Genomic DNA, 26,330 nt, shown 5'->3' with positions numbered 1-26,330 from the left:
CCTCTTCTCACCTTGCTTTCCTGGTTTCCGTAGGACAGGAGTTGCAGACAATCTGTAGTAATGGCTAAAAACTTTGGGTTGCTCTTTTTCAATAAGGGAACTATTCTCTGCAGGCCATCAGCAAGACGCACAGCCATCTTTGCTCCCTCTTGATGCAGCAGCAGGTTGTGAAGAGTGGTAATTCCGTAAAATAGGACTGATTCTACTGGTGAACTGCACAATGAAAAATGGAAAAGGATAGAGATCCCATAAAATTAATAGATTTCAAGGCACATTAGACAGTTTATGACCTTAACTGACTTCTATCAGACACAGATAACTCATTCAAAAGAAATCCCTGAGACTTGAGTTCAAGACTTTTTTTCCAGTGTCCATGACTTGATAGCAGCACCACTCCCTTCATGAAGCATCTGCTATTGGTGAATTCTGCAACAGCAAAAACGATGGTAGAATACCACTTTTGGATGAAAATGCAAAATAAGGTAGTGCCCCGAAAAACTCTGTGCGTAAAGGTGCTCAGATGTGTTAATATGGCTGCTGAGTATCAGGCCTTGTTTCTAGAAGCTTCTAGAAATTAACTGATGATGTTCTTTAGGTGCCACACTTGCATGTTCTAACTTTATAGTACATGCATATAAAAACAGCCCTGATGGCTACTTTGATATCTGTTTTTATACTGTTGAATGTAAATATCTAAATCCACCAAGACTTCAGAACCATCAGCAGCACAAAGTATGTGTCACGGAGGACCCAAGAGCAAACAGAGGTGAGGACACAAAACCGGACTTAACAGAAGGCGAGCCTTTATTTAGGGCCGAAAACTTAAGGAACAAGGCAGCAAAGCAACTGAGGGAAAACCTGAACATAGACTGGGAAAACTATGGCTAAACAAAGTACAAACTAGGACTAGTTAAGGCTGGGGAACTATGACAAGGGGTAGGGGAGATAACACAGACGACGCGACACAGACTGTAAGAAACACAGAGACTAAATACACATGAGGGATGATCAGGGGAAGTGGCCACACATGGGAACGCAGCTGACACACATGAACTTAACGACAGGACAGGAGGAGTGAGCTGAATACACAGACAGTGAATGCAGGCCTTCAAAGTAAAACAAGAAACATGAGACATGAACCGGGGAGACGTAGTACAGGGGGAGGTGACATAACTGACAGCATGAACTTGACAGTACAAGACACACAGACATAAACACACGAAGGGCAAGGGAGACGTAATGCAAGGGTAACATAATTACAAAAAGGGCTGGACTACCTTAAAGAACCTAAGCAAACAATAAACATCAAAATAGGTTAAGCATAACACACTGGGTCACACGACCCAGGACCATGACACCACCCCCCCACCAAGGGCTGGCTCCAGACAGCCCAAACCAAAAGAAACAGACCACCGAGCCCGGGCGGGCGGCGGGGGACCAGGACGGAGGGACCAGAACAAGAGAAAAAAAAAAGCCAACAGAAAACACTGGAGCACGTGACAATAGGCCAGACATAGTTCAGGGGGTCGGCCCGGAGGGCGGCAACACACCAGCCCACAGTTTACGAGTTCAGGCGGCCGACCCGGGGGTTGGCAACCCAACAGGCCACGCCATCTCCCATCAGGAGGCCGTCCATGTGAGAGGCAGTGGCAGTGCGGTTCGGGAGGCCGACCCGGAGCCCGCGGGCACAAGAGTTCAAGGGTCATACGGTCGGGGGGCCGACCAGGCGGGCGCCACAGGTGACAGAGCCGGTCAGGAGGCCAGCCGTGTGGGTGGCAACGGCGGCGGCGAAGGGGACGGCGGAGCAGCTCAGGGGGCCGACCGCGCGGAAGGCAGCGGTGGCTCTCCAGTGTCAGGCGCACTGGCCGAGGCCCGGTGGGCACAGGACCAGTCGAGGCAGGACCAGACGACGGCGAAGCAGGAGCTGACGCAGAGGTTGGACCAGGCAACGGCGAAGCAGGAGCTGAAGCTGGACCAGGCGAAGCAGGAGCAGAAGCCGGATCAGGCGAAGCAGAAGCAGAAGCCAAAGCCGGATCAGGCGAAGCAGAAGCAGAAGATGGCTGGATGGGCGGCTCGGGCCCCCCAGCAGACGTGGCATGGTGCTGGACGGGCTCCTCGGGCCCTCCAGCTGACGTGGCATGAGGCTGGTGCGGTTCTCCTGAACCCCCAGCTGACAAGGAAGGTTGCTGGACGGGCTCCTCGGGCCCTCCAGCTGACGTGGCTTGAGGCCGGATGGGCTCCTCGGGCCCTCCAGCCGACGTGGCGTGAGGCCGGATGGGCTCCTCGGGCCCTCCAGCCGACGTGGCGTGAGGCCGGATGGGCTCCTCGGGCCCTCCAGCTGACGTGGCATGGGGCTGGTGCGGTTCTCCTGAACCCCCAGCTGACGTGGCAGGAAGCAGCGGAGTCGCTGCGGGGTGCCGGCCTGGAAGCTGAGCAGGTAGCCGGGCTGAAGCCTGTGGCGAAACAGACCGCTGGGACATAACTCCACGCTCTGAGAGGGCAGGTGAAGAACTGTCCTTAGCACCCGCAATCTTCAAACAGGGGTCAAGAAAGTGAACGCTTTTAATGTTCACAGTACCGGCGTTAGACTCTGAGAACACGATGTCTCCTGAGTCAACAGTCTTAGAATCTTTAAACTCAGAGTTCATTGTCTCAGGCTTGATGTGAGAAAACTTGGTCACATGGACGACATTCACATGGCTGCTAGTGGAAATATTGCCTAGGGGTACGTTTCCAGTGTCAAGATCAGTAACACATACAATGTTATTCGTCATGTCACAGAAAACCAAAGTAGACTGCACTTCAATCTCAGCCTTGGGAACATTAGCTTCATGGGGTGTGGCTGAGGGAGCAACACCTGAAACAGAACCTTGTCCTTTTAAGCCATTAACGTGGCTTCTGCTGCCCTTGGCTGCCCTCGCTGTGGAGCTAAACACAGTTTCTTCTGACTCATAACATGACTTCGACAGAGTGTCGCTCAGGGAAAAAGTCAGGTCAGCTAACACAGTTTGCTCATCTCTCACAGCATCCAGAACACAGTCCAGGTTATCCATAGACCCTCTAGCATGAGTCATGACTTTCTCAGGCCGAGCATGTTCAGACACACAATACACCTTCTTGGCTAACGTGCCCATGTACTCACTGTTTATCAGTTCGCCACCTGGTCTCAGGTCCTGGACTGAATTATTCCTGGCAGAGGTGGAAACAGGTGCCCTGCCCTCACGGAATGGAGGAGGGTTAATTACTGGGTCTAAGTTCCCATGCCTAGAATTCACAGTGGCGTCCTCACCAACTAGAGTGGGTTCATGGTCACAATTCTCAGACGCATTCAACTGGGAGTCAAAAGGCTCAGTTATATAAGCCACACAGGAAACAGTCTCTGGTTTCTCTAAATCATTAACATGGTATCGAATTTCCTTATCTGCTCCCTCAGAACAGGTAGACACAGCCCTGCCATCCTCGCTACATGACACTGGCAGGGTTTCTGTTGGCGCTTGTACGGCCACATGAAGAGCTTCTACATCAAAATTCCTGGAAACCCCACTTAATGGTTCACGCTCAGTGTTGCTCACATTTCCAGCAACAAGAATGCCCCCAGACTCATCATCAGTGATTGAGTGGTGGTTAACACAGGTCACACATGGAAACGCTAAACATTCATGTTGAGACACTCTACAACCCTTGGGGGGCCTCTCTAGCTGTTTAATTTCAGTCGTGCTGCTCGTAGTATTACTATCAGCTGGTCCATTTACAGTCTCTTTAGTCTTGGCCGGTAAAACAGATGTTTGCACGGACTCTGGCTCTTTGATACGATCGCCTCTCTTATGGCTGAGCCCGCAAGGCAGCAGTTCAGTAGTGGGCATAATCTCGCCCATGGAAAAGACACGTGGAGCAAAAGCACAGTCACTCACCTCCATTTCGGAAGGGGCACGAGATGAAACGAGACCCTCCCCAACCTCCAGCTGCCGAGCGGCGCCACGGTGACGTCGCCGTCGCCTCTTCCCTGAAGGCGACGCGGTGACGGAAGCTCCGGTTGCAGGGGAAGTGAAAGGGGGCAGGCCCTGGCAGCTCCGCGGGCCCCCAAGAGCCAGGCGCGTTCCCCGAAAGACTTGCTCATAGTCGGGGGTCAGCCACGGCTTCCACCGGAGCTTCTCCTCCAGCTCCGCGAGAACCACCTGCTCCCGTTCAGCAATGTCCTGGGCAGTGATTTGTGGGGACATCTCCTCAGAGCCGAAAATCACTGCTGACACGGACTCGGAGGCGACTTCGGCCAGCGGTTCCAGCCCAGGCGACTGCTCTGACGACACCCCGGACTCTGGCTGCGCTGACGTGCGGCGGCGACGAGGGCGCCGCTTCCTCCTAGCAGCGACTGTTGACACAACATTGATAGCTGTGACGGCTGGCTCCTCATCCTCCGACCACATCCGTGCCAGAAAGGAGGCTGGAGAAGCGAAGTCCGAACGAAACGGCGAGGGTGAGCGGCTCGTGTACGAAGGAATGGATGGTAGCGACCCCAGGTTGCGCCCGAGTCTCAGTGAGCCAACCTTAATCACCCCGGAGCCGCAAGATGGTGGAGGCGGTGATGGGGAAGTTGCGTGACAGCGGAACGGTGGTGACGCAGCCCGTGCGCTGGGCGCCTGCTCCTGAGGATGGGGTTGGAGGATGGTGCGGAGGTAACCAGAAATCAGGGGGGGTAGCGCCTCCCATAGCCAGGGGAACACGGTTACGCTCACCCGCAATGGGTGAAGCAACTCCTCCGTATCCTCCTCCCCGGAACGCTGCATCCACTGACAGCATAGTGCTTCCACTGCCTGAACGACCTCCCTTCTCTGTGTCGCTGGGTCCATACTGGTCGCGTCGTACTGTCACGGACCGCCAGGGCAGACCGTGTGGAGTGAGTGGAGGACCCAAGAGCAAACAGAGGTGAGGACACAAAACCGGACTTAACAGAAGGCGAGCCTTTATTTAGGGCCGAAAACTTAAGGAACAAGGCTGAGGGAAAACCTGAACATAGACTGGGAAAACTATGGCTAAACAAAGTACAAACTAGGACTAGTTAAGGCTGGGGAACTATGACAAGGGGTAGGGGAGATAACACAGACGACGCGACACAGACTGTAAGAAACACAGAGACTAAATACACATGAGGGATGATCAGGGGAAGTGGCCACACATGGGAACGCAGCTGACACACATGAACTTAACGACAGGACAGGAGGAGTGAAACTGAATACACAGACAGTGAATGCAGGCCTTCAAAGTAAAACAAGAAACATGAGACATGAACCGGGGAGACGTAGTACAGGGGGAGGTGACATAACTGACAGCATGAACTTGACAGTACAAGACACACAGACATAAACACACGAAGGGCAAGGGAGACGTAATGCAAGGGTAACATAATTACAAAAAGGGCTGGACTACCTTAAAGAACCTAAGCAAACAATAAACATCAAAATAGGTTAAGCATAACACACTGGGTCACACGACCCAGGACCATGACAGTATGGCCGCTTTGCTCAAGCAGACGTTTTTGCAGTTGCTAGTCTGAAATTAATTTAATTGGACAAAAAGGGTCCAACAACACGGGGTAATAATGTGGAAAAAAGCTTCGGCAATGAGGCAAAACCAGTTAGTAATAGTTGCAGAATACATTGGTAACAATATGATAACCTGCTAGCAATAAAAAGGTAATATCTGTGCATTAGACTTTTCTTTTCTTTGTTTTTTTGTAAGAAGGCTTTAAATGGTAATAGCCTCATAATAATGAGGTTACATTTGCTGATGTTTTAGCATAATAATAAAGTGATTAAATTAATCCTAACTTAGGTTTCCAGCATTCTGCTTTGCTTAAAATCAATGATGTAAATATTGTGTTTATTGTTCAGGCTTGTTAAATGCAATTATGTATGTTTGGCAGTTTCTGGGTAATAAGCAGGAGTCAGCGCTGCAAAATGCAAAACTGCCTGCTTCTATTCAATAACACATTAATAACATATTAAAGCAAACTTTAAAAGTGTGTAATTATTATTTTATTATTATTATTATTATTTCTATTTAATACAATCATTGATCAAAGAAAGGTTCAAGAAATGTGATGATGACCTGGAAACACTCGTGCAAAACACCTAAAAAAATATGTTGTTAATGCTAAAAATGTAATAAACATGTGTAAAAGATGAATCAAAAGTTAGCTTGAAAATAATGCATGCTATTTTATCGTGGATCACAATACTGTCCAAAATATCTAAAATAGTTTTTGAAAAACTTATATAATACATATGAATAGGTCAGATTTGCATGGGAAAGAATGGAGCGAGGGTAATGTTGGTTGAGTTTGTATTAAAAGGCAGAAGTAAAGAGGACATAGAAAGGAAATCTGCATGTTGATAGCATTGATGCACCAAACAGGGCTCTCTCTGTCAAGCTCTTTTTCATTTTCTCTTCTTTAAATTCAATTTTCTTTCATTTTCTGTACAAATTAAGCTCCCACATCAATTATGAGTGTGAAATATCCTCTTCTGTTAAGCCTGAGTGTATGGAATTATTTAGCAGCCCTTCCTGAAGGTTGGAATAGTTCCCATAATCAGTACTGCTAGCCTGTTAGCAACATCTGCTACAATTGTCTGTTGATAAACTTTGTTAAGCTCCTTGTTCCACTGGGTATGTTGGTAAAGAGGATATGGGCTACAGGGTATCTATATCAAGGAGGCAACATGCAGTAAACACTCACATATAAAAATGTAAAGAAGGTGGAGAAAATCTTAAGCATATAAGTACTCTAAGGACTTTTAAATAAGTACTATCCCTTTAACCCCTGGAAACAATTTTTTGCAAACTTTATATTATTCATGAATGCACTTCATTATTAAAGTGTATATATACTTACTTCTGCCGTTTGTATCTGCAATCTTATTCTTACTACCCAGGGCTTGTGACCCTAAGTAAAACAGGGCACTTCCACACTCAGCTCTCTCTTCATTTCCACAGAGCGATACAGAGGTCCATCACTGCTGATGCCACAACAACTCATTTGTCGGTCTCCCGCTTCACTTGCACCTTGCACGTAAACAAGAACCCGAGATACTTGAATTCCTTCGTTTGGGGCAGCAACTCATTTCTGCCTTGACGTTAGCACTCTACCCTTTTTCACCTGAGAATCTTGGCATCCGACTTGGAACAATTGTTTCTCATTCCCGCTGTATTACACTCAGCAGCAAAATGCCCCATTGCAAGCTGGAGGTCTCCAACTGATGATGCCAAACCACAGGAATTGGTGGTTCCGCCCCTACTTGGTGTTGGCTCTCTCTGTGGTGTGGTATTATTTCCTGTTCCTGTTCCACTGGCCAAAAGTTTTTTTGTGTAGCTTATCTATTTTTTTCCTTTTATAATAACTCATTTCATGGAATAATCTTCTACACCCTGCTGAATCATAATACTAACTTTGTCATTAGGGATTTGCTACAAAAACTTAGCTCATAGTGAAATCACTAGCAGCATGTGTTCTTCCCCTGTTCCTCCCATGCTTATTTTAAAGACCTCATAGTGCCATAACACTCCAATAGAGCACTTTGCTCTCAGACTGCTGTTCACTTGTGGTTCCTAGCATATTTACTGTAAATATCGAATGGGAGGCAGAGCCTTCAGCTTCAGAGTCCCTCTTCTGCCGAACCAGCTTCCAGTTTGGATTTGGAAGACAGGGACCCTTTCTTCTTTTATGATTAGGCTTAAAACTATCATTTTTGATAAAGCATATAGTTTAGGAGCAGATCAGTGGACCGTGAATCACCGTTAATTTTGGTGCAATAGGTTTAAGCTGCTGTGAGCTTTCCATGATGCACCGAGTGTTGTTTTTCACTTTGTATTTATACACCACTCTGTATTTAATGCTTAATACTTAATTATAATTAATCTCTGACTCTCCTCAACAGTCAGAGCTTTAATCTGCCTTCTTCCAATTACCCTGAACCGGTAGCGGCAGATGGCTGCCCCTCCCTAAACCTGGTTCAGCTAGAGGTGACTGTTGTTGTGAATGGGTGGAATGGGTCCAACGTATTGCCTAAATGGGGACCAAGCTCTCACTGCGGTTGCACAGTGACTGATCTTCCCATAACCATAGCCACGTTAAGGTGGATAATGTTAAACTGAATATTTAACTTGAGCAGATATTTCTGCTGTCTAGCTAAATGTAATTAAATGAAAACCACTCAAATGAATCTAGCAATTATATTTCAATAGTTTCATAAAAGACACAAACCTCAGTCTTTCAAATGACAGTACAGTACAGGACCTGGCTGTGTGTGGACTTTGTCAGCCTTTCAAACATCTAGACGTCTGATTTCTGCCAGAAAACTTTACTTGTATTTCTACAGAAAGGACGGTCTAGTACAATTAACATTGTTGTCCGAACGTGTGCATGCCTGCTCTACCTTTGTTCTCAAGTCCACATTACTGTTCCAAGTTCACTTACTTCCTGTTTTATTTTGTTAGACCTTTGTCTCTTGTGCTTTTTATTTAATTTTACATCCCAGTTAGGTACAAATGTCCTCTCCTGTTGCCCTCAGCAGTTTGTTTATTTATTCCCTCAGTTTGTCTGAGTTCTTTGCTCTGGCCTCCCCCATTCCTCATGCATGTGTGTGTCTGAGCTTTGTTTTTCCTTAGTTTTTTCTTTCCTTGCTCCTGGCTGTCCCATATTTTGTACGGTGTTGGGGTTTAGCATTGATGTTGCCTTTTTCTTAACTATTTTCTGTTTAGAGACAAATAGACAATCAGTGAAAAGTGTAAAAGAAAGTTGGTGGTTGCATTCTTAGTAAGTGCTGTATTCAAAATGACCAGCAGTTTGTTTGGGTTTTTTTTTACATCTTGGACTGGACATTAATAAGTCAAAGATTCATATTTAGAGCATTTGTAATGGCCTTCCTCTGTGTTTTGCTTTTCAGTATGTAAGTATTTTAAGTTGCCATATGCTTGCCTTATTTATAATTGTACAAATTGTTATTTTTTATTTGTATCAATTATAGTACTAGAAATGTTCATTATTATTTCATCTTTATGTACTTCATTTCATGAACGTCATTCCCAGCCATTTTTTCTGCAAAGCCCTTAAAACATATTTCAAGCACTGAAATGTTCAATACTTTAAAGTCCTGCTTGCAACAGATGTACAAGGTTTAGATTCAAGGTAACGTTGCCAAACCACGTTGACAATGAGCATAATCACTACGTCCAGATAACAGGACACAATTTGCCAGATTCTGCTACCAAGTATAGCAAAGCCTCTGGTGTATAGAAGGCAGTTTGGCATAATGTTTTAGCCTAAGTGCTGACAAGGCAAAATCATTGAACATAATTCTAATAACAACAATCTAAGTATTTGTACCTTAGCATTCGGACCAGTGCTGGTATCCCTCCAGCCTTGAATATGGCCAGCAGTCCCTCCCTCTGGTGCGATAGGCTGTGAAGCACACTGGCTGTGCAACGTGCCGTCTCCATGTCAGTTGTTGTCGTCATGGCACACACCACGGATGCCACCATGGCTGGAGACTGCACCAGCACGCGGAGACTGGCCTCCTTACGGGTTAGCTGGTTGACAATCATGGCCGCCTTGTTCACGACAACCTAGAAAATAAAGAAGCTAGCCATCTAAAAAAACACTGTTTCCTTGGTGTTCAACAAGCTAATCCTTAGTAATTGATTGTGTGAGCTCTGTACCGGATCCTCGTCTCCCAACAACTTGGTGAGTTCTGGCACTGCCCTGGTGGCCAGTTCAGCATCATCTTGGTAGTTTATCAGGTGGACGAGAGCTGTCTTTAGCAGCCGAGAAGGTTCAGCCAGTCGTTGCACATTGCTCTGCTGTGAGGGATCTGACTGGACAGGCATGGCTGCCTCCCCTTCTACCAGAGTCTCTGGAAACATGGCAGCCCTGACCCGCTGAGCCCGGGTAAGAGAGTACTGAGCTTCTAAATCTGTTGGAGGGAGATGGCAACAAGAGTTATGGTACAGTGTGTGTAAACTGCAAATCTCATAAACCCATATGCCATCAGTAGAAGAATTTAAAAAAGCAAATCAAATGCTCAAGCTACAACATTTTATTTCAGGAAAAACATGAGCTCATTTTGAACTTGGTGACAAGAACACATCTCAAAGAAGTTGGCACAGGCACAACAGAAGGCTGGAAAATACTGGCAACCGCCTGTGTTACCCCTTACCCTTCTAGCAGACGTGCCTGTGGTATCAATCAACTTATCGCATTTACAGGATTTTAAAAAAGAGTTTAACACAGGACCTCCTTGCTCTTCAAAAACTTTTCTATGGTCAGACGAATCAAAAATTGTAATTATTTTATGGAAAAGATCCTCTGGACTAAAGAAGAGAAGGTCCATCAGCAATCAGTTCAAAGTCTGCCTCCATTGTGGTAAGGGGTTGCATTAGTGTATATGCAATTACCAGTTTGTTTGGAAAGGCACCATCGATGCTCAAAGGTATATATAAAATTATTATATTATATATATTATTATATTATTTAAAGGTATATATAAATTTTAGAACACCATATGCTTTCATCAAGACATATTAGAGCAGGACAATGCTAAACCACATACTGGACTAAATGGCAACTGGACTGATTTTTGTATAGTGCTTTTCTACTTTCCTGGAGCACTCGAAGAGCAATTCACCACATTCACCCATGAAAACCCATTCACACAAGCACTTCCTTCTATGCTTTTAAGTGCTCACTAACTACTGGTGACCAAGATGGTGGCGCGTGAACAACGTGAGGCTCAGTGTCTCTCCAGAATCTGCTATTTAGCGGTTTTTTATCTACTTTTCATCAGATTATTCATCCAGAATTGCTGACCTACAGCAGACAAGAGCTTCTGGACATCTGGACTCATAACTCCAACAGTTTTATCGCCGATCTCTGACTCATCCCAGAGATCTCCAGAACACCGGAGGCTGCCCACTCTCCCCGGCCGGGTGGAAGTGCACACAGACGGCACCGAGATCGTAAACAAAGGCGAGGTAGGCGCGGAGGGCTACGGGCTAAGCTAAAGCTAACACCACACCGGCTGCCTTTACCCAGTATTTTCCTCACCAACGTCCGTTCTCTGGCAAACAAAATGGATGAGATACGGCTCTCCATCACTAACAACAGACGGATTATGGACTCAAATGTCATGTTTTTCACCGAAACATGGCTGAACAAAAGCTGTCCGGACAATGCTATCGAGTTAGTAGGACGCCACACACACCGAGCCGACCGGCTAGCAGATGACTCCGGCAAGACCAGAGGTGGAGGTTTGTGCATTTATATTAACAATGCTTGGTGCATGAACTCCACTACTACTGAGAGTCACTGCTCACCTAATGCGGAGTTTTTAATGGTCAAATGCAGACCTTATTATCTCCCCAGAGAACTCACTTCTATCATACTCACTGCCGTGTATATCCCCCCCGACGCTAATGCTAGGTTGGCCATGAAAGAACTTTCTGCAGCCATTAACAAACACCAGAATAAACACCCCGAGGCTGCTTTTATTGTTGCTGGCGACTTCAACCACACCAACTTAAAGACAGTCCTCCCCAGATTCCACCAACATGTCTCCTGCCACACCAGAGGGGACAAGACTTTAGACCATGTTTATTCCAACCTGGCTGGAGCCTACAAAGCCACACCCCTCCCCCACATTGGACAATCGGACCATCTCTCCCTGTTCCTCACACCTAGGTATAGGGCTTTGGAGCGTGATGTCACGGGGGGTGGGCGTGGAAAGGATTTTGGCCCGATCCGCCATTTTGGGGGTCTAGCGCAAGTGAAAAGGGAGCGAAGTCACACACAACACCGGCAAGAGAATAAGGTTGAAAATGGTTTATCTTTTCATTCTTTCCCAACCTGGAAGCAACATGAGGCAGCTCGTGTATTGATGTTACCAAACGAAGGCGTCTAGCCTGGATAGCAGCTGTGAGACGAGCTGATATCCAGTTCTCTTCCATCTCCAGATATCTGTTGGTGCTCCAGACATTTTCATTCCGGTAAGTTCTAAATATGTTCATATCACTCTTTATAGCCTATTAGTTTTATTTTCGATGCGCTCTGAGGTCATAGCAAATTAGAACAAACATCCTACTGAGTGATTTTGCAGAACTATCTTCTATCTATACAGATGCTAATTATTTGGCATTATTGCAGCAAACCAGCCTATGAAATGGATGAAACATCGTGACTGGGTTCCAGTGCTACACAAGGGACCTTGTTCTGGCTCCTTAAGAGTCACCACTCATGTTATGTAGTGTTATACAAGTTCATGCAATCTTTATTCGTTTCTGGCACACTGTTCATTTTATTTTGACATTCTACCGGAAGTGCTACTTCTCATTACTTCCTGTCTAACGGGAGAAGGACAGTTTGCTACTCCTGTGCCTGCCTATGCTACCTCTTAAGCCAGCACAGTCTTTTTACCATTCATCCATTCATGTATTTCGACAAAGCCATGCTATGCATCCAATCAAATAAATCCACCAGAAAGGAACAACGGTGTGGTTTTTCTACATGGGATGATGGTTGTCTGTCTGCCTAGTTAAGTGCGAGGGCAGAACAGTAAAAAGAGTGGCGAAACGGCTACTTCAGGAGGCAGTCTTCCAGACATCTGACCCAGACGCCACTATGCTGTCAGCAGAGGAGGAGCAGCTGGAGGTACGGTCCACCTGCTCTGGATCTACATCCAGATCCCGCAGCTCACTCGCCAAAGCAGCAGTCGAAGCACGGGCAAAGGCCGAAGCAGCACGCGCCAGAGCAGAGTTTACACGACGGGAGATTGAGGTGAAAATGAGGCAAGCAGAGTTAAGTGCTACATTAAAAGCACTAAAAGAAGAAAAGGAAGCAGAAGCTGCGCTCGCTGAAGCCAATGTATTTGAAGCAGCAATAGCAGAGGAGGTAAGCGGGGAAATGTGGTCATCTCGTGTGTCAGAAAAACAATATGGGGAATCACGACAGGGTCAAGAGAACTCACAACCAGCGCTGAACTCTCACGCTCTACTCCAGCTTCCAGCTTCAACCCAGTCATACAGACTACAGAGTTATCTTGGATATTCTTCACCAGAGCATCGCAGAGAAGACTTGCCGGACCCCAAACACTTTACGCCGATAAAACAATGTGACATCAGTCCAATCCCCGATCCAGCCACTTCACCTCAATATGTCCCACAGGTAAATCAACAGGACATCAAATATGAGATTGGCAGCCATCTGACACCAGCTGCTGATACCCAAGAAAAATGTGGCCAAAGGTATGTAAGTACCACACCGCAACCTATGAGCTTTTCCCCTTACACTCCACCTTTCCAGCCAACGCAAATCAACAACGGGAACAGTGACTTTGCTAATCTCGCTAAGTTTCTGGCAAAAAGAGAATTGGTGGCAGACGGTCTGACAAAGTTTACGAACAGAGCAGAGGACTACTGGGCATGGAGAGCTTCTTTCTGTAACGCTATTGAAGGGTTAAGCTTAAAGCCTAGCGAACAGTTAGATTTGCTCACCCGGTGGCTTGGAGAAGAGTCGTCTAAGCATGCCAAACGTATACGCTCTGTCAATCTCAACAATCCAGCAGAGTTTGGACACGGCTACAAGAATGTTATGGCACCCCAGAGGCTATTGAGAAGTCGCTCCTTGACAGACTTGAACGCTTTCCTAGAGTGTCAAACAAAGACCCTCAGAATCTCAGAGAACTTGGCGACCTACTTTCTGAAATTGATGCAGCCAAATCAGACGGCTCTTTACCTGGGCTAGTGTATTTGGACACATCACGTGGCATTGCCCCGATAGTTGATAAGTTGCCAACAAATCTTCAAGACAGGTGGATGTCAGAGGGGACTAAATACAAGCAGAGACATGATGTATATTTCCCTCCATTCTCATTCTTCTGTCGCTTCATACAAGATGAAGCGAAAATGAGAAACGACCCCAGTTTTAAGTCTACTGTATCAGGTCCCACATCCTATCCAACAACTCACGACAACCACTATACAAGATTTGCCAAGTCAAGACCGCCTGTTGCCGTCCACAAAACAGAGGTAAACAAAACTCACAAACCAAACTTAGGCAGCACGAGTGAGTTCACAAACAAACTGTGTCCCATCCACAAGAAACCGCACCCGTTAAAGAAGTGTAGAGGTTTCAGGGAAAAGACACTAGATGAGCGTAAGGCATACCTCAGGGAACACAACATCTGTTTTAGGTGCTGCAATTCCTCAGCTCACCAAGCTAAAGACTGTAAGGAAGAGATTACTTGCCTAGAGTGCAACAGCAACAAACACGTTGCAGCGCTGCATGCAGGTCCAGCTCCATGGACACAAAACACAAAAGCTCAAAACATTGCCCCAGACCAGGACAGGGAGGAGCATGGCGGGGAGAGTAGCCTAGACTTGGAGACTAGCTCAGCATGCACTCAAGTTTGTGGGGACTTAGGTGGGGGGCGTTCCTGCTCCAAAATATGTCAAGCCTACATTTATCCAAAGGGGCATCCAGACAAAAAGGTCAAGGTTTACGCTATCATAGATGACCAGAGCAATAGGTCATTAGCGAAGTCAAATCTTTTCGACACCTTTGGCATCCCAATGAGCAACCTAGCGCCATACACACTTAAGACATGTACAGGGGTTTCCACTACAAATGGCCGCTTAGCTGAGAACCTCTTTATACAGTCTGTTGATGGCCAGTTCAGCTCTCCTCTGCCTTCTTTGCTCGAGTGTGACTCCCAGACAACAAGAATGAAATACCAACGCAAGAGATTGCCCTAGCCCATCAACACCTCAAACACCTAGCAGATCATATGCAGCCCCTAGACCCTGAGGCTGACATTATGTTGCTGTTAGGCCGAGACATAATACAAGTGCACAAAGTGTATGAACGAGTGAATGGATCAGTCAATGCTCCATTTGCCCAGAGACTTGCACTTGGGTGGGTTATTGTAGGTGATGTATGCCTAGGAGGAGCCCATAAGCCAGCCATCATAGGCACATACAGAACGAGTGTTCTAGAGAACGGGCGTCCAAGTCTCCTAACACCCTGTCAAAACAGCTTTCATGTCAAAGAGCAGTCACACAACAAATCCTGGAACACTCACAGTTCATGTCAAATAGGGAAACACATATTCCAGCAAAGTGAAAAGGACGAAGAGCTAGCCCCTTCCTTTGAGGACCAAGCCTTTCTGGAAATTATGGAAAGAGACTTTTACCAAGACGATGCAAATAGCTGGACAGCTCCACTTCCTTTCCGTACACCGAGAACCCACCTCCCAAACAACAGAAACCAAGCACTCAGCCGCTTAGAGTCGTTGCGCCGCACATTAAATAAACGCCCTGAGATGGAGAGACATTTTATGGATTTTATGCAGGGGTTGTTTGACAGGGATCACGCCGAACCAGCACCAGCTCTCGAAGAAGGAGAAGAATGCTGGTATCTGCCCTTCTTTGGCGTTTATCACCCGCAGAAGCCCGGGAACATCAGGGTGGTATTTGACTCAAGTGCTAAGTTTCAGGGAGTGTCCTTAAATGATGTGCTGCTCAAAGGTCCAAATATGAATAACAGTCTGATTGGGGTGCTCATCCGTTTCAGAGAAGAAACGGTGTCTGTCACAGCGGACATACAACAAATGTTCCACTGCTTTCAGGTGCGAGAAGACCACAGGAACTTCCTCCGGTTCCTTTGGTACCGCAACAATGACCCAAGAGAGCCAGTTGTCGAGTACAGAATGAAAGTGCACGTGTTCGGCAACAGCCCCTCTCCAGCGGTGGCAATTTTCGGTCTGAGAAAGGCAGCACACCTGTTCGACACACAGCACTATTCTGAGGCCAAACAGTTTGTTCAAAGACATTTCTATGTCGACGATGGACTCAAATCCCTCCCTACTGAGTCAGAGGCAATTAAGCTCCTCAAAGACACACAGGAGCTGCTCGCTGCGTCCAACCTGAGGCTCCACAAAATAGCTTCAAACAGCCCAAATGTCATGAAAGCATTCTCTACTGTAGACTTGGCAAGCGGGCTCAAGGACATAGATTTCAACACAGAGTTTCCTCCAATGCAGAGAAGCTTAGGAGTATGTTGGGACATTGAAGGCGACACCTTCACATTCAGAGTCTCTCAAGCCGAAAAGCCTTACACGAAAAGAGGTGTTCTGTCCACTATCAACAGCTTTTTTGACCCGCTGGGGTTTGCAGTGCCAGTGAGCATCAAGGGGAGGGCACTGTTGCGGGAGCTGACAAAAGAGACTTGTGGGTGGGATGAGACTCTTCCAGAGGGCATGTTTAAGGAGTGGTCAGAATGGAAGAATGCTCTCAAACAACTCGAGCAAATCCGTATCCCAAGGCCATACTGCTCCTTCTCCTTTCTTGGTGCGAAGCACAGAGAAATCTGTGTCTTCTGTGATGCATCAACCCAGGCTATTGCAGCCGTGGCTTACCTGAAGTTAACGAACAAAAATGGTGAGACAGAGTTTGCGTTCATATTCGGGAAAGCCAAACTTGCCCCCAAGCCCGATCTTACCATTCCCAGGCTCGAGCTGTGTGCATCGGTGTTAGCGGTGGAAGTTGGGGAACTAATCAGAGATGAAATGGACATTCAGATTAGTAACATGCGCTTCTTCTCCGACAGCAAAGTCGTTCTTGGCTATATCTACAATGAGGCAAGAAGATTTCACGTTTTCGTGAACAACCGGGTGCAACGCATCAGACGAGCAACAGTACCAACTCAGTGGGGCTATGTACCCTCGGTGCACAACCCGGCCGATCACGGATCCAGATCTCTACCTGCCGAAAAACTGTTGTCCAGCACATGGTTGAAAGGGCCGGAGTTTCCCTTAAAGCCCTTACAGAGCAACTCATCAGGTACATTCCAACTTCAAAACCCCGACTCAGACATTGAAGTTCGTCCCTTGATCACTGCCACCATTCAAACATCATACCCCTGTTTAAAGACTGCAAACTTAGAATCTTTCTCCAGCTGGCAGTCCCTTACCAGGGCAGTTGCACGTTTGGCACACATTGCACGCACCTTTGAGGTAAAGCAATCAGGCGGACAATGTAAGGGATGGCATATATGTCATGAACTCACTACCTCAGATTTTGAGCAAGCAAGAGAGACGGTTATAAAAGCAGTCCAACAAGAAAGCTTCCCAGAGGAGCTCAAACAAATAGAGTCAAGGAAGGACATCCCAAAGAAAAGCCCTCTCTTAAAGCTTTCTCCCTACCTTGACAAATCAGGCCTCCTGAGGCTTGGCGGACGCCTTCTTCATTCTGACCTTGAGTCCGCAGAAAAACACCCCTTGATTATGCCGCACAAACACCATGTAACTAACCTGTTAGTCCGCTATTACCATGAAAGGGTCAGGCACCAGGGGCGTCATCTTACAGAGGGTGCTTTAAGATCCGCAGGTTACTGGGTCTTAGGAGGTAAACGCCAGATCAGCAGCCTCATTTACTCATGCGTAGTTTGTCGCAAGCTAAGGGGAGTAACACAGTTCCAAAAAATGTCAGATCTTCCTGCAGAACGCCTTAGTGCTGAGCCTCCATTCTCTTACGTAGGCATAGATGTGTTCGGGCCATGGTCGGTTGCCTCTCGTCGTACTCGGGGCGGACTTGCCAGCAGCAAACGATGGGCAGTGATGTTCACCTGCATGAGCACAAGGGCAGTTCACCTTGAGATCATAGAGGGGATGGACACGTCTAGCTTCATTAACGCTCTCCGCAGGTTCTTTTCAGTCAGAGGACCTGCAAAGCAATTGAGATCGGATTGTGGAACTAACTTCACAGGAGCCTCCAGGGAGCTAGGGTTTGACAAAAGGATTCCTTGTGACCCACGTGTTAAATCCTTCTTAAATGATCATGGATGTAGTTGGGTCTTCAACCCTCCCTACTCTTCTCACATGGGGGGCAGTTGGGAGCGGATGATAGGAGTGGCACGTAAGATATTAGACTCCCAGCTCGCTCAACTTGGTTCCAGGCCCCTCACGCACGACGTCCTGATCACCTTCATGGCAGAGGTGGCCGCCATCATCAACGCACGGCCGCTGGTTCCAGTGTCAAGTGATCCCGATGTTCCGTGCATCCTTACTCCCGCCACACTCCTCACGCAAAAAGTTGGTGCACCTCCAACACCCTTAGGTGACTTCGGGGAGAAGGACCTCTACAGGCAACAGTGGAAAAGAGTTCAGAGTCTGGCCAACTCTTTCTGCCATCGCTGGCGTAAGGAGTACTTATCAACACTGCAATGCCGCCGCAAGTGGCATTCCACCAGACCAAACCTGCAGCAGGGGGATGTGGTCCTCCTGAAAGATCCTCTCGTGAAGAGAAATCAGTGGCCCATGGGGGTGATTGCAAAGGTTCATCCTAGTAGTGACGGACTTGTCAGGAAGGTAGAAGTCAAGGTGGTGAAAGATGGTAAAGCCAAAGTTTACTTTAGGCCAGTCACAGACGTTGTTCTTCTTGTATCAGCTGCTGTGCAACAAGTTTAGTTTGGGTACAAGTGTGACATCTTACCGATGTCAGGCGGGGAGTGTTCTGGCTCCTTAAGAGTCACCACTCATGTTATGTAGTGTTATACAAGTTCATGCAATCTTTATTCGTTTCTGGCACACTGTTCATTTTATTTTGACATTCTACCGGAAGTGCTACTTCTCATTACTTCCTGTCTAACGGGAGAAGGACAGTTTGCTACTCCTGTGCCTGCCTATGCTACCTCTTAAGCCAGCACAGTCTTTTTACCATTCATCCATTCATGTATTTCGACAAAGCCATGCTATGCATCCAATCAAATAAATCCACCAGAAAGGAACAACGGTGTGGTTTTTCTACATGGGATGATGGTTGTCTGTCTGCCTAGTTAAGTGCGAGGGCAGAACAGACCTGCTGCAAACATACCACCATGCCAATCAGATTACTTCTTCCATGTGAGGGTGAAGAGGTGACCCTTCTGGATAAGATGGTGAAATATGAAATATGATATATATGATAAGATGGTGAAGGTTTGCTGCCGTTTTGATGAACAGTGTGATAATAAAACCAGGGAAGAATGAAACCTGCTCCTGTTAAATATTCTTAAGTATTGTGCTGTTAAAATTGCTGTATTTTTTCAAAAGATACAGTAAATAATGTTAGTAGTGGGTGATGTCATGTAAACACTCATGATTTTGTGTAAACATTTTGTCATTTGTAAACTATAAATGACATGGATTCTACATTGTAACTGATGTGATGTTCTATAAGGTGGTTTCAATAAAAAAAAAAAAGAGGCAAAAATTAGTTTGTTTCTTTATTCAACTTTTGAACAGTGGGACTCAGTCAGTATATATTCAGTAAATGCAAATTATTTACATGACAGTGCACTACAGGCATAAATCTAGACCCCTAGATAAAACATTATGGGTCATTCCCACAACCCACAGCTTTACTGTGTTCCAGCAAAGTATCCAATAGCAGTGACAACTCCTCCAAAGTAGCAGGTGGGATTTTTCTGTTTTGAGGACCCCTCCTTTTACCTGTCACTACAGATGGTCTGTTTATGTTTTGATCAAGAGCCTTTTTTTTGGGCAGCTGAAGAGGAGAAGTCTATCTTATGGCCAACCTCTGGCTGTATCTTGGTCATATTACCCAGAAAAACCCAGTATGCAGGTTCATCTGTAACAGTCCTTGTGCCACAGATCAACACTGTTGCTTCTACATTAAACAGAAGAGCAGCGACATGGCTGCAGGTCTCTGCGACTCCGGCCTTACAGGTGCAGCGGGCGGCTTCAACCTTCCCTGTGATGCTCACAGTGACCCATGGCTGCAATGCTGGTTCATTCAGTCTTTGAGAGTGCAGGACCTGAAACACACACAGACAAAGTTCATTTAAAGACAAGAACTAATGAGCCAAGGCCGACGTAAATGTGTTTAATCTACTTTATCATAAATGTAACAAAGTGTTTAGAAAGTTAGCACATACATGTAATTTTTCATTTTTTTATGTGTCCATCTATAGAACGCTGCATGTTATATTCTAAATCTGCCTGTTCTCTGTCAGAAACCTGCCTGCAGAAAATGAACCTAAAGGATGTAATGCAAGGATGTCATCACTTTAGAGATGGAGAAAGCATAAAGTGACAATTATGAATCACTTAATATGATAAGGAGATTCTGCAGGTCATTGATCAATATATAAAATTAAAATAAAATGTATTTTTAGTGACACAAGATACAAACATGGAAGCAAGATGTATAATAAGGATTATTTATAATAAACATTAATAAATTAGTGCAATTTCTTTAACCATAAAGAATAACAATCCTTCAGGACAGTGTCACATCAGTGCACTGAACTCATTATGTTATCCACCTAACAGCCTCCACATGTTCTCACTGTCATTTCCCCTCATGAATGAATTTATGCTGCACTAATCTGAATGTTTGCAGGGAAATCAAACGCATTTCACTCGCAGTACTCGAGCTGACTTACCTTTGCTTGAATGACGACTTGTACGCGCTGACTCCACAGACAAGGTACGAGAATATGTCAGGCTACGTCAATAGCGGTTGGTCTTCAGGGTTTCTACTCCACGGCCTTATTTCATACGGGTTCACATTTCCAATGCACGCTATTTTCTGCAAGTACCGCTGCTTCGCCTCTGAATGAAATCGGTCTCTATACAGTTCATTCTCTTTTGAGCTGCTTTTAAGCATCTTTCTTGTAGTCGTTGTTCCAACACAGTGTGTTTGGTTTGATTCGTAGACCCCGAAAATGGCGCTGCGCTCCCATAATGCATTGCGGTGTGACGTCAACTCCAAAGCCCTATTCACCACTCATCCAACGTGTGAAACCTGCTGTGAGGACAATTAAAGTGTGGCCAGAGGGGACAGACGCAGTGCTCCAGGACAGATTTAAAAACACAGACTGGAATATGTTCACCCACACAGACCTGGACCAGTACGCCTCATCTGTACTGGAGTACATCTCCGAAACCACAGACAGTGTCACCACCCAGAAACGGATCCATGTACCCCAACCAGAAGCCTTGGATGAACCGGGATGTTCGTCTCCTCCTGAAGGCCCGCAACATTGCCTTTAGGTCAGGAGATGCACACGCCTACAGTACAGCCAAAGCTAAGCTAAAGAAGGGCATCAAAAAAGCCAAACACATTACAAAAAGAAGGTAGAAGAACACTTCTCCAACTCCAACCCCCGACGCATGTGGCAAGGACTCCAGACCATCACAGACTACAGGACCACCAAACCCTCCCCCGCATCCTCTGATGTCTCCTTCCTCAACGAGCTCAACAACTTTTATGCTCGTTTTGAGCGAGGGAACCCCACAACCACAACCAAAGCAGACGTGACGCCAGACCACCAACCTCTGACTCTCTCCCCCACCGATGTAGGAGCGGTGCTGAGCAGGATCAATGTCCACAAGGCTGCAGGTCCTGATGGCATCCCCGGGCGTGTTCTCAGAGCGTGTTCTGGGGAGCTTGCAGGAGTGCTGACAGACATATTCAATCTGTCCTTGGCCCATGCTGTGGTACCGGCCTGCTTCAAATCCACCTCCATCGTCCCGATACCCAAAAACGCCAACCCATCTTGCCTCAATGACTACCGCCCAGTAGCACTCACCCCCATCATCACTAAGTGCTTAGAGCAGCTGGTCCTAGCACACTTCAAATCCTGTCTCCCCCCCACCCTGGACCCCCACCAATTCGCATACCGCCAGAACAGGAGCACAGAGGATGCAGTCTCCATCGCACTGCACTCTGTCCTCTCACACCTGGACAACAACAACACCTACGCCAGAATGCTGTTTATAGACTTCAGTTCAGCATTCAATACAATCCACCCCTCACAACTCATCAGGAAACTGACAGACCTGGGCATCAGTTCCCTCATCTGCAAATGGTTACTGGACTTCCTGACCAACCGCCCCCAACATGTCCGGCTGGATAACCGCTGCTCATCTACAATCACAATGAACACCGGTGTACCACAAGGCTGTGTGATGAGCCCTTTCCTCTACTCCCTCTTCACCCACGACTGCAGACCTGCTGATGGTTCCAACACCATCATTAAGTTTGCAGATGACACCACGGTGATTGGCCTCCTCAGTGACAACGATGAGGCCGCCTACAGGGAGGAGGTGGATCGTCTGGCTGAGTGGTGTGACACAAACAACCTGCTGCTTAACACCGAGAAGACCAAGGAGCTCATCGTGGACTACAGGAGGAATGCTGACCCACATCCACCCATCCACATTAAGGGGACGGCTGTGGAGCGTGTGAGCAGCTTCAAGTTCCTGGGAGTCCACATCTCCGAGGATCTCACCTGGACGACCAACTGCTCCAAGCTGGTCAAGAAGGCTCACCAGCGCCTCTTCTTCTTGAGGACTCTGAGGAAGAACCACCTGTCCTCAGACATCCTGGTGAACTTCTATCGCTGCACCATCGAGAGCATCCTGACCAACTGTATAACAGTCTGGTACGGGAACTGCTCTGCCTCGGACCGGAAGGCGTTGCAGAGGGTCGTGAAAACTGCCCAGCGCATCGCCAGAGCACCACTTCCTGCCATAAAAGACATCTACAGGAAGCGGTGTCTGAAAAGAGCTGGGAAAATCATCAAAGACCCCAGTCACCCATCACATGGACTCTTCACCCTCCTGCCCTCTGGGAGGCGCTACAGGAGCCTCCGGACTAAGACCTCCAGGTACCGGAACAGCTTCTTCCCCACAGCTGTCAGACTCCTGAACTCTGCCTCCTGACATCTGACCCACGTTAAACTCATGGACTGGAGATACAAAAACCCACAACCACCTACACACACACACACACACACACACACACACACACACACACACACACACACACACACTGGACAACTGTACCCTCAAACACACAATAATAACATGGACTGAAACACCACTCACAACCACCAGCACTTTATACAGCCTCTGTAGAAACTATCCACACCCTCATTTATCTTAACACTGGGATTGCCAGGCTTCTACCGTTCTACCTTTAAAAGCCGGAGAGCAGTCAAATGCTGGAAGTGGAAGCTAAATTGGCTAGTCATTCATATGTAGATTAGGTCGTTACCTAGGAATTCTGGAGGGAGGGGAGTGGGGGTGAGTGATTGAGGGGGTGGGGGAGTGGAGTGTTTCAGTTTGCCATCTTAGGGAGAAATCAACACATGTCCTTTGTATGTCCTTTGTTGCTGACATTTATTGATGAAAACAGTACAAAAAACCAACCATTTGTACACATATTTACAAATAATGATAAAAAGTGAGTGAGTACATTTCATTTCATTCATTCATTTATTTATTCATTTTCAGGCACAACAAATACCTATATTGAACATAAAATACACAAAACAAAAAACAAAACTTGCCTGAAAAAGGAGTGGGACGAAGAAAACTTATTAAATCCCACCCCTATACTCACTCATCAACAAAAAAAAACAATAAACTTCCCGCAGCTACGCCCATCATTGCATACAGACCCATCAACAGCCCCGGGCAGATACAAGCATCTAAGCGGCAGCTCGCAACCAACAATTAGAGCCTTCATAACTGAATACAGAATATATAAATTATAAATTGCATTACCACAGGTAACAGGCAGTAATAACTACAAGTAACAGACACACATACATATACATACATATATATCTACACACACAAGTACATATATGTACATACATACGCACACTTTATTTTTTATTTTTTATTTTGGAATCCATACCAGCAATGGTAAGAGAACAGACATTACAGAGCACACTAAAAGCATCATTGAGTATACTGTGACCAGACCAACTGTTTGTAGAGAAATTTAAATCTATGAATATTTTTGCATTGTTTCAATTGTAAACTCAGACTGTTCCAGATTCTCACACCACATACAGACACACAAAAACCTTTACGGGTTGTTCGAGTTCTGGGTAATTTGAATTCTCCAAAGCCTCTCACATTATAAACCTTTTCTCGAATTTCAAATCTAGTTTGTAAATTTGCCGGTAAAAGTTTAGTAAAAGCTTTATACAAAATTATGGATGTATTGTAATTAACCAGATCCTGGAATTTAAGTAACTTTGCCTGAAGAAAGAGTTTGTGAGTATGATCTAGATAACCAGCCTTGTGAATAATACGCAGTGCTCGTTTCTGTACTGTGACTAATGGATTAGTTGTATTTTTATATGTGTTTCCCCACACTTCCACACAATATGTAAGATATGGAAGAACCAGGGTACAGTACAGAGTACGAAGTGCATCTTTATCAAGGAATTGCTTCACTTTGTTCAAAACTGCGAGGCTTCTGGAAATTTTGGTTTTTATGTGTCTGACGTGGGGTTTCCATGAAATTTTGTTATCAATTATGACTCCCAAAAATTTGTTTTCACTCACATTATCAATTGGTACACCTTCAATGATAATTGGTAATTCTATATTATATTTTAAATTACCAAAAAACATTGCTTTAGTTTTATTTATATTTAATGATAATTTATTTATGTCCATCCATTTTTTTATTAATTTTAGCTCCCTGTTTACAGTCATTACAAGATCAGTATAATCATCGCTACTGAAAAATATGTTGGTGTCATCTGCGAACAGTATGAGTTTAAGTACTTGAGAAACATCAAAAATATCATTTATGTATACATTGAAAAGTTTTGGTCCCAACACTGACCCTTGGGGAACACCACATGTAATACCAAGTTTCTCTGAATGGTAATGCCCTATGCTAACATATTGTTCCCGACCTGTTAGGTAACTTTTTAACCAGTTACCAGCTTTCCCTCGAATACCATATCTTTCCAATTTATCCAGTAAAATTGAGTGATTGATTGTGTCGAAGGCCTTTTTGAGGTCAACAAAAATACCAACTGCATATTTATTTTTATCCAGTGTATCAGTAATTTCTTCTACTGCCTCAATTATCGCCATTGAAGTGGTTCTTTGCGTTCTGAAACCATACTGACCAACATTAATTATTTGATGTTTTTCAAGGAATTTTTCTAATCTTGAATTAAAAAGTTTTTCTAGAATTTTTGAGAATTGAGGCAGTAGAGAAATAGGCCTATAATTGGTAAAACTGTGTTTGTCATTACTTTTATATAGTGGTATTACTTTCGCAATTTTCATTTTTTTTGGAAAACAACCGGACTGAAATGATAAATTACAGATATATGTTAAGGGACTAGCAATATTCAGAATAACCTGTTTAACTACAGACATATTTATGTCATGATAATCCATTGAAGACTTACTTTTACATTTTAATGTGATATTTATTACTTCTTGCTCATTTGTAGCTGAGAGGAACAGTGAAAAGGGATTTGATTTTATATTACTGATATTTTCATTTTTATGACACGGGATGTCTGCTGCTAGTTCGGGGCCAACATTTATGAAGAATTTATTGAACCCATCGACAATATTACTCATGTTGTGATTTTCACCATTTGCATCAGTAAAATATTCAGGATATGATGTTCCAGAAGATCCTTGTTTAATTAAGTTGTTTAACACATCCCAAGTTCCTTTTATATTGTTTTTATTTTCATATAATCTTCTTCTATAATAAAGTTGTTTGCTCGTTCTTATAATATCAGTCAATTTATTTCTATATGCTTTATTTTATTTCAACATTTTCAGCAATCACTCACAATCCTGGCACTGCCACGGTATCTGTCGTCTGCATTTACCACATGTGTACCTGTAGCAGTGAACACATCGCACAGTGGCCTGATTTTTTTTGCATCTGTGTTTGACCTGACACGTGGCCCTTTTTCCAGGGCTCGGTGTGGAGGGTTGTGTCCGAAGCAACTGATCTTTTCTTGCCTTCTTCGCAGCTACATGAGAGCGAGCCAACTCCCTTGCAAGCTCCACCAGGAAGTCCACCCGTCTTTCCTTCGTCCCGGTGCATGCTTGATACAGCACATGTGCATTCAGTGCTGCCATGTCAATCATGTTATAAAACACGGCGACTGGCCAGCGCCGTGTTCCTTTGCGGACAGTGTACTCCCGAACCATCTGGTCCATCACATCCACGCCACACTTTGTTTTGTTGTAAAGGGTGACAGTGTTTGGCTTCCTTTTGGTAGTGTTATCAGTCTGAACCACGCTGTGCATGCTGCTAAGAATATAGACTGTCTTCTTCCGTTTGGCCGCATACGCCGTCAGCGTGGCAGCAGAGGTTGAAAACACCTAAGAAATAAGATAAATTGTTATTTCCATAGCCCTTTTACACACAATGAAACACATAAACATAGAACCACAAAAGACCTGCAACATACCTGAGTGGTGAATTCATTGCGATCT

The 26,330-nt window shown here is 45.5% G+C and overlaps 1 protein-coding gene across 1 annotated transcript in view; it reads right to left on the bottom strand.

Moving 5' to 3' along the window:
- The window catches only part of LOC146670762 (junction plakoglobin a-like), a 125,649-nt gene that overhangs the window by 30,131 nt on the left and 69,188 nt on the right, over window positions 1-26,330 (bottom strand). Inside the window, exons 5-7 of the mRNA XM_085402832.1 lie at window positions 9,712-9,965; window positions 9,380-9,618; window positions 12-213 (exon numbers count right to left, since the gene is read on the bottom strand). Coding sequence (XP_085258958.1) covers window positions 12-213; window positions 9,380-9,618; window positions 9,712-9,965 — 695 coding nt within the window. The remainder of the gene's footprint in view (window positions 1-11; window positions 214-9,379; window positions 9,619-9,711; window positions 9,966-26,330) is intronic.

Source organism: Rhamphochromis longiceps, linkage group LG4, assembly GCF_057381845.1.
Source record: "Rhamphochromis longiceps isolate RC_006_pf linkage group LG4, R_longiceps_female_GT1.1, whole genome shotgun sequence".
Classification (NCBI taxonomy): Eukaryota; Metazoa; Chordata; class Actinopteri; order Cichliformes; family Cichlidae; genus Rhamphochromis; species Rhamphochromis longiceps.
The sequence above is the reverse complement of the archived record's forward strand: the minus strand, read 5'-3'. Positions and strand labels throughout refer to the sequence as shown.